Genomic DNA, 9,397 nt, shown 5'->3' on the forward strand with positions numbered 1-9,397 from the left:
AGGAAGAACAGATCCACTTCCCAAGCCTAATTATCTAATATTACACTGCTGAGTCCATATCTGTGTCCAGCAAGATGACACACTAAGGTACATAATACCAGTAACACTGACTGCTCCCAGTAGATGCTCAGTCCTTTAGTAGGCTAAATGTGGATTCCAAAGCACAGCCACGGCCAATCACACTAAGTACTTTATATATTGTTACATGTATACTCAGAACCAGGTCTCCCTCCATACACAAAGCTTAAGACCATGCATACTTTACCAGAGTAGAACCATAATTCCCTTTTTGATGCACGCACCGCTTTTGGTCTCTTGCATGTTTATAGCATGAGAGCTTCAAGTGTTTCACAGGAACAGAAGAGATGCTGTTGATTTTTCATCAGAGTTAAACAGCAGGGAAAACATTTCTATTGATCTGGGAGTTAATTTTAGAGGACATCAAGAGCTGTGCAGAGCTGCTGCAGTAGGTCTGCTGAAGAGGTTCAGAACTGGTATTTCTCTCCATCAAAACAGGCAAATAAGCAACTTCACCCCTCACACCTATAGTGAGAAAGAGTGTCAGGCAGTAGCAACCTTTCTACTTGGATAATTCCCTTTCCTACCTAGTAAGTGCCTCCATGCTGCTCTTCTTTCTGAAGGGAAATTCAAGGGAACCAGACAGCTTCCCCTCAGCTGCATGCACATGTCCCACGAACCAAGGACTTCTCAGAGGGCCCAGCACAGGCTCTGGATACTTCACTACCAGACAGGTCACAACCCACAGACAACACTGTTGTACTGAAATGCCACAAGCCCATTAGAGCTGAGCAAAAGTTCCAAGTTACCAAAAGGATTTTATATTAGAATAAGAGAGGAACTCACCACTACAGTACAGAGCAGATACATATTTTGTATTAACTTCTATAGCATTTTGTTGACTAGTAAGAACTCAGGTGCTTCTTCCACAACACTTCAAATTTCCTAAAATCAGCATGTCTTAAAGCCTGGAAAAGCAGGTAACACTCAGTAAGAATATGGAACAAGAACTACACAGCTGATCAGAAACACCTTTAGCAGAATCAGCACTTCCATTAATAACCTTGGTGAAGTTGAGCTATTACAAATTTATATAGATCCACCAATTTCAATGCTCAGATACCTTCAAATACACTTAAATTTGAACAACTAAACAAATTAAACTATTTGGTTTAGAAATGTCAGTAGGTTTAGTACTGAGCCCTACTTCAGAATGCCTCTGTACACAAAACCAAGCAACTGTGCTCCAACTTTCTGCTTCAGTCACTCTACATCTTCCATAGCTCTCCTTTACTGCCTCTAGGATGTTCCTCTACACTTATGTCATCTGAAAAATTAAAAGATGCTCTTTCAGGGCACACACAGGCAAGATGCACACATGGCCAGGCAGAGCAGCACAGCTGCATTCTGTACTTTCTATTCCCTGACAGGGGCTGACAGGTAAGAATCGTAGATGTATACAATCATTAATATTAGCAACACTGAAGAAGCCTTGGGATAAAACCCCATAGTGAATGCTAATGAAAGTGTTCATCATCTTAGGTAGTATTTCATGCATGTCTTCCAGGCAATCAGAGTAAGTTTCCTGTAATAAAATTATTTTAAATTTCATTATTGCATGTAATAATTCCATTATTTATGGATTTAGTTATTTAATTATTACTTAATATTTCAGCCTCTTCTGTTGCAGCAGCTAATTGTTCAGGAAACAATGTAAATGCTGTGGGCAGGCAATGGAGTGGGAAGTATTGCCCAGTGAAAAATGCAGAATAACAAACTAACAGCAACTTAAAAAAAAAAAATAGCTAAAGCTACCTGAAGTGAAACTCATTAAAACAGGCAAGTTTGACAAGGAGCAGTAGAAGCAGGAATACTTATTTTTTTGTGGCCACAGTGTTGATACTAATACAAGAAAGTAAAACAGACAATGAGAAGCAAACAGATTTCCAGATCAAGAAAACCTGAAACAGCTACAGGTGGTGTCAAGAAAAACACTGAGCACTTTTTTTTTAATTACTGTTTTTATTACTTGGGTAAGAGAGGGCTCTGACAAAATAATGTGCTACAATATACAGTATATTTAAAGCACAGAAATTCAAACCCAATAAAACTTCAAAGACCCAACTGCATTTCCAGGGTGGAGTCCACTATTTCACAGTGTGTTTCTTGTGCCCCACACGCAGTTGACATGCCAAACCCTGTCCAGCTGTTCTCCAGCATTTCCAGAGTAGATAATGATATTGTTCAAATAGAACTATTTCTTCTTGAGAGCTCTCTTTCCTTCCCCCTTCTTTGGTTTTTCCTTCCCACGGAGCTTTTTCAATCGCCTCATCTCCTCCTTAAAGTCTTGATGCTCATCCCTAGATCAGGAGGAAAGGGATGAAGGGAAGGGAAAAAAGTTTACTCTGTTTCTTGGAATACTGAGATGTGAAAGGTCCTTTGAAGTATGTGATAATGAAAAAAACCCTTTTTTTTAACCATGAAGTCCATACTGAAACTCACTGCAATGTATTCCTTATTACTGCTACAGTATCACTGAAAAATAACAAGAGATTTCCTCTGGTACTTTCAGAACTAACAAGGTCGCCCTTTTCAGCAAAAAAATGGTGTGTGCATATTTGTATTATTTCAATTGCATTTATTGATCCACTGTGCTTAAATGAGCAGTAAAATTTAAAAATCAGCAAGAGACAAGAATGAGATTCCCCCCTTCTCATCTGGCCCAGCAGTCTGGCAATAGCACATTGTGTTCCTGTGCTAGATACTAAGTTCAGGTCATTAGCTTCTAAGGAAACAGGGGCATGCTTAGCAGTAATTACAGCCCATGACACTGCTCTCAGGAGACTTCAAGAATGAGTTATGAAGAAAGCATGAGTAGTGGTAGAATCTTAACAGGAGAATAAAATAGGAAGGAGGATGAAGGGGTTGGTAGAGATAATTAATCCTCAATAATGATCTAATAAATTTGATTAATCTCTGTCCCTGTATTTTTCAGTGCAAAGCAATTTTCAAAAGCCATAACTGCATCCTACTTGGCCTAAGGTTGCTGTACTGCTATTTTTCTACACAACTTCTCTAAATAGTACCAAAAAGCTTGTGATTTATTATCAGGCCCTGTTAGTCTGTGACTCTTCATTACATATTTCTGAGCTGCAAGCCTGACCCTCCACAAGCTCTCTGTATACAGAGCAACTAGAGAAGGAACTTGAGATTAACAGGGGAAGAGTAAGGAACATGGACATGTCATTGGGGCTTTCTGTGTAAGCAAACATCTACTCTAGAAAATGTTTGCACACCCACCTAAACTAAGAGCATCCTGGACACAATCCTTGACGGCTCGTACTGTGATCCTACCAAGAGAAATTAATCTAGTTTGACCTCATAGGGTTGGCAGCCTCCCTTTTTTAAAGGATTTCTTTAGTGCTACCTGATTGAAGTGAAAGAAATGCATTTGACTCCTGATGATGTTCTTTAGTAGTGCAAATTTTTTCTGCTAGAAATTCACGTGGAAATTAGACAACTGGTTTGGATGAAGCTGGAATTAACAAGGCTATTTAAACGACATTTGAATTTAATTTAACCTCATTTATTTTAAAGGATGAAAAGGCCCTCTGGCCTAACATAGACTTTCCTTCTCTTCTACATTTCCCTTATTAGCTGTTGAATGATTGAGAAATACATCATAAGACTGACTCAGGGCAATTTTGGCATTAACATCACCTCTTTGTAGCACATGCATTTGCCATATTCAGAACTACAGCCCCACCTCCTGTCTATGAGAAAGCTCTCTTCCCTTCCCTTTTTCACAAAAGGTTCCAATTATGGCAAAAGTTAGACAACAGTCACTTATTTTATGCTCCTTGCCCTCAGTGCAACAATCAAGTGTGCATTTGCATATGCACCATATTCAGAACTAAAACTTCTTCCTCTTTCCCTTGAGGAAAACGACTGTAAGTGGACTCACACCCACCCCTTTCCCATCTCCAGTCCTGCTCCCAACCCTATATGCCCAGAGAGTACCTGTAGAGACCAAAGTAGCGGAGTTTCTTCATGAGGGCGTAGTAGGTGTTGTGAGGAGGGTACCAGCTGTACACCTCCTTCCTCTTGGCCAAGGGCTGCTCACTGAACAACTTCACCACCTTCATAGATTTTGAGTCAGTCGGCCTGACAACATCTCCGAATATCTGAGCACTCAGCCGGGCCATTCGGAGGGCGTAACTGGAAACGCTGGACATGTCTCAAGGAAGAGTGGGCACACATGGACAGACAGACAGATGGACTTTCCTGCAAAAGGAAACACAAGAGAGCCACAACTCTAAGATGGTTGAGCATCACAGGCTATCCCAGAATTAAGGCAGATGAAACAACGCGTCGTACACTGATCACGTTTGAAGTCTCACCTTCCTTGCATGAAATCAGTCTAATCCTTAGTACACAGTTTTGTACACACAGAACATCAACACCAATTCAGGTACAATTACCAGCCTAACTAGGACACTACACTGTTGCTGTCTATAGAGAGCAATACTGGCTATAAAAGTACCTTCACTGAAGCACAATTTACCATGGCTAATTTATTAGCAGATGCCACTCGGCTTGCTCAAGACTACCTTTAAACTCCCATCACAGGAACAATTACAGTGTGAGTTCTGCCAAAAATAGCACCTGCTGCAATACTGCTGACTTCTGCACAAGCACCAGGTAAGACACCATTTGAACATATTGAGGAAGCAATCTGGAAGTTTTGCTCATGAAAATTTCTCACCCAAATTAAAACACTGTTATAATCTGTCTAACAAGAATGGCCAACCAACTGTAAAAATAAATAAATCATGTTTCTCTATATGAATCACACAGATCCTTCCCATCTCAATTCTCTTCCCTTAATCATCTATGTCACCTTTTTCTTCATTCTCTTTTTAGTCTCCCACAATAGCCATTCTTTTTGAGAGGAAAAAAACTTCCCTGTGCTAGATTCTTTTTTCCAAGAAAATCCATCAGCAGCTTCCCATTCTCTTTTAGCCATCTCCCTCCTAAAGACCTCTGCCTTGAAGACAAAACCATTGTTATCAGGCCACCAGAGACAACATCCACACTCTTAAAGGAGCATGAAGAAGGGTTTTCTCTCAGCTTTTCTAATCCTCCCCACTTTTCCACTTCTTTACATCTTTACTCTTCCTTTGCAAAATGGGTTGTAATAGACAAGAATGGGAATCCCATAATTCTGCATTTTAAGCTGTATGTGGCCTGTACTGTGCCTTTTTTGAATAAGTGATGACATAAGTCTCCAGAGACATAAAGTGAGGTTTAAGTGCACTACAGTGAGGTTAAAGTTTAAAATTCTCGTTTTAAGTATTGCGCAGCTGATTCCAGATGAGTGTAGAAAATTAAAGAGCATGGATAAGAGTAATCAGAAGGACAGTGCTAAGTCCATTTCAGCATGATTACATGGAGCCTGTTGTTTAATAATGCAAATTAGAAGTATTCATAACCTCACTTACATACATTTGCCCACTGCAGGACCTGATGTACAACTGTCTGCTTTGATTTACTCCTGTGAGTAGAGTTCTATAAAAAGAAGCACGTAATTACAAGTAACCTGAGTCTGAGAGAGAAATGGAAAAATTAACAAAAAAGGAAGGCTAAGTATCAGAGACCTCAAGCCAAGGCAGCAGGCCTAGTGTGAGAAGGCAGAAGCTCTTCAGTGACTGCAGGGCAGCACTTCCACCTGAGCATCTATTATGTGGGGCAATGATCAAGAAGTTGTGCTAAGCCATCCACTTCAGAACAGCCAAACCTAATTCCTACATTCAGAGACAAAGCAACAAATTTTTCCCCAAAATCTTCATCACATCACTCTGAAAGTATCAACAGACTCAAGTCAAACAACAAAGCTTGCTTAATCTCTTCTTACTGCAGCTTTAAAATGAAAGCACCTTTAGCTCCTAAACGATGCAAACCTGTGGTCTGATGAATCTGATTTTCATTTTAGAATCGCTAAAGGAATCTAAACAGCCCAAGCCAACGCTAGAGACCTCCACTAATCCTCACCAGACTAAGAATGTTTGAGAGAGAAGAAAGGCAAAGACTACAAACTCTCAAGAGCCAAAGCCATCCAAAGCCTGGTTTAGGGCGATTTCTGATTCTGTGAGATGTGACAGAACAGTTTTGTTACTGCCACTTCCAGCGAGGACATTTTCAGGATCGCCCACTGGTAATTAACACACCTAAACGAAAACCAAAACCAAAACCAGCCTCCAGCGCTGCCGCTCCACCTCCTCCCCGCTCCTTACTCCCACTCAAAGCAAGCTTTCCCGCCCTAAGCTGTTTGTTTGTATTTCCCAGTCCACCAGCTTGTCTCACACAGCTTCCTTCTCACTCGGAACACAGGAGGAAAACTTTCCGTTTTCAGAGTGACTCCTGATTTTAACCACGAGCACACCGGGAAGAGAGGCCGCCCCGGGGCACGGAGGTCACCGGAGGCAGGCGCGGCGCATCCTCCAGCCCGAGCCGGCCCCGCTTCCCTCCGGCAGGGCAGCTCCCGGGGGCACAACCCCGCTCTACCCGGGGCCCATTTCCCCCTTCCCCGGCCCTGGTCCCGCTCACCCGGCAGCGCCCGGGCGGACCCGCGGCCGGCGCGGAGCGATGATGCCGAGGGGGCGGTCGGTGATGCCGAGGGGGCGGTCGGTGATGCCGAGGGGCGGTCGGTGATGCCGGAGGGGCGGTCGGTGATGCCGAGGGGGCGGTCGGTGATGCCGAGGGGGCGGTCGGTGATGCCGAGGGGCGGTCGGTGATGCCGAGGGGGCGGTCGGTGATGCCGAGGGGCGGTCGGTGATGCCGGGGGGGCGGTCGGTGATGCCGAGGGGGCGGTCGGTGATGCCGGAGTGCGGCGCTGGCGGGTGACGAGCGGGGAGAGGCGGGATCGTCCCCGCCCCGGTCCCGCCTGCAGGGGCGGACCTGTCTCCTCCTTCCCCGCAATGAGTGACGGCTTGTCAGGTGTCGCACCCGTCGTCATAGAATCATAGACTATCCTGAGTTGGAAGAGACCCACAAGGACCATCCAGTCCAACTCCTGGCTCCGCACAGGACAACCCAAACTATCACCCCTTAAGAGAGTTACGCTCTCCTGTGTTAACAGGCATCTGCAAATATCGTCAGGAACGTTTTCGTTGTGCCTTCCTCTCTTTTCCTTTTTCCTGTTATAAGCACCTTCGGAGTTATATGCTTAAATCTAATCGTGAAATTAGCAGATATTCTCATTAGACGCTGATGACAAATCTACATAGAACCTTATTCTTTCCTTTTGCTACTACATACAATCTTATTCTTTCCTTTTGCCAGTGAAGGTTGGTGTGAAAAGATGTCCACACAGTCAGCAGTCTTGCTCGGTGAGAATGTCTGCCTGGGTTAATATAACAAAAACAAGTTGGTTTTACTCTTAGGAAAAGGTATGAGTTTACACAAAGAGCTGAAAGCCAGGTGTCTTCACTCACAGCCTTGACCAGACTGTGAAATGGGACAACTGTTGTCAAAATCTAGTTTTACTGAGAGGTGATGAAAGGAAGAGTTTGGGAGCCACAAATGTTTCCCTGTCATTCATTGTGTCTCCAAACCACACAGAGAAATTGCTTCTCTACTCCCAAGTTAGGATACCTCTCTCCTGTGCTCCTCGCCAGTCCTTAGCCTCATAACTTTTGCTTCCCTCTGCCTGCTTTTTTTCAAGGATGGATATTCAGCTGCTTATGTATATGTGCTTTGGCAAATCCACCTGCACAATCTCAGTCTTTCAGCACAAGTGTCATCTTGCTCTCTGGTCACTAACCCTTGTGCCCCCAAGCCTGGAGTGGAGCAGGGTGTGTGCCCAGGGGAGCCCCTGAGAGGTGGGGCTGGGCACCTGACCCTGCTAAAGCTTCCCCCCAACACCCCTTTGGCCACTGCCAATCCCGCTTCCTGTGAGCTTTCCCAGTGCTCGATTTATGCTAATTTTTAATCAGTGCCAGGAGATGCTAAATCAGCCCCTGTGCAAACATCTGACTAAATGACAATTATGTGATTGCATTTACACGTCGAACGTGTAATGCCGTTGAAGGAGGAAATTGGATTTGTCTGCCTGGGCCTGTTTTCTAGAAGAGCAGATTCTGCTCAGCTTTGAAGACATTGTTATTCCATCGTCCTTCCTTGATTAATTTTTTGTCATCTTTTCCATGCTTGTCACGAGCAGAGCAACCTCATGGCCTGGGCACCCTGGTCACCTTTCTTGTCCTTTTTGAATATTGGCATGATCCTCTGCAATTTCCTTTATATTCCTGAACTAGTGGAAGGGTGTCTCTGCCCACGGGAGAGAGGAGTTGGAAGTAGGTGATCTTTAAGGTCCCTTCCAAACCAAGCCTTTCTATGATTATTAAGAATTAACATTTATGGAATTTCTTTAGCCAGTTATTCAAAGACTGTCATATAAAAGTTCTCTAGATATCCTAATTTTAAAATGTTAGCTCTAGTAGAAATTGCTTTCTATTTTCATTACTGACTAATGGACTGAAAAGTGCTTCTTTCCTTTCTTTTTCTTACTAGATAAGAAAAGTGCCTCTTTTTAAGAAGGGAATCTAAGTTTTTAACATTTCTGCCACTTCTATGCTGTTTTACCATCTCTATTTAGACATACGCCTTGGCACTGTTGCACTCTCCATTTTACTGTCTGTAATCACATTTCTGTAGTCTTCATTTTTTTGTATGAACAGAACATTTTTTCCCGATATTTTTGCCTTTCCATGTTGTTCTATACCATGCTTTTAGCTTCTGAGTGTTTCCTTTACCCTACTGCTGAGACAAAATTGTCCTTCAGCCAAATTTGGCCATTTTGTTAATTAAGCAATCATGACTTTATGGAGTAAGATCATATGTACTCTCATTTACATTTCTACCTCTATTTTTGAATCGTAATTTTCTCATCATTTCTCCCACCATGATGGGGATAATCTTTCTGAAGCATCTCTGTGTGTGAGTCAGTCCCTGACTGGGACTGTCCTTTTTCCTTCTTATACCAACTGTCCTTGTTATAATCAAATTACGACAGCTGACTCCTAAGCAACCACCACTCTTTTGTTCCATGATTAAGTAGTTTAAACATTTTGAGTTCAAAAATACTTCTTCCATATAGACTGGAATAACTTCTGTCATGGAAAATAAGTTTTAGAAAATCTGATGAGACGTGGCTGCTGGCTATTTGGGGCATTTTCCTCACACAGTTCCAAACACTTTTTGTACATTGGAGGGATAAGCTGCCTGATTCTCTGCAGCCATCCCTGCTCCATTCCACCCCTCCTCAATAGCATTAATTGGAACAAGTTACTGTCTGCATCTCTAAAATAGTGATGGTGGT

General features: G+C 43.0%; 1 protein-coding gene across 1 annotated transcript; it reads right to left on the reverse strand.

Annotated features, from left to right (window-relative positions):
* Window positions 1-2,020: 2,020 nt before the first annotated feature.
* Window positions 2,021-6,752, reverse strand: MRPS33 (mitochondrial ribosomal protein S33). The gene is made up of 3 exons (XM_051784778.1): window positions 6,625-6,752; window positions 4,039-4,302; window positions 2,021-2,378 (listed from the first exon to the last, which is right to left on the reverse strand). Exons 2-3 carry the CDS (start codon window positions 4,251-4,253, stop codon window positions 2,273-2,275), a joined length of 321 nt encoding a protein of 106 aa, XP_051640738.1. The 5' UTR covers window positions 4,254-4,302; window positions 6,625-6,752; the 3' UTR covers window positions 2,021-2,272.
* Between the last annotated feature and the right edge of the window lie 2,645 nt (window positions 6,753-9,397).

The sequence above is a fragment of the Manacus candei genome, unplaced genomic scaffold (genome assembly GCF_025592945.1).
Source record: "Manacus candei isolate 608988 ecotype Guabito, Panama unplaced genomic scaffold, ASM2559294v1 h1tg000018l, whole genome shotgun sequence".
Lineage (NCBI taxonomy): Eukaryota > Metazoa > Chordata > Aves > Passeriformes > Pipridae > Manacus > Manacus candei.

Coding starts and splice junctions, on each gene's coding strand:
- MRPS33 (XM_051784778.1), bottom strand. CDS start 4,253: ATGTCCAGCGTTTCCAGTTACGCCCTCCGAATGGCCCGGCTGAGTGCT. Junction 2,379..4,038: donor CGCTACTTTGGTCTCTACAG/GTACTCTCTGGG, acceptor CTCCTGATCTAG/GGATGAGCATCAAGACTTTA.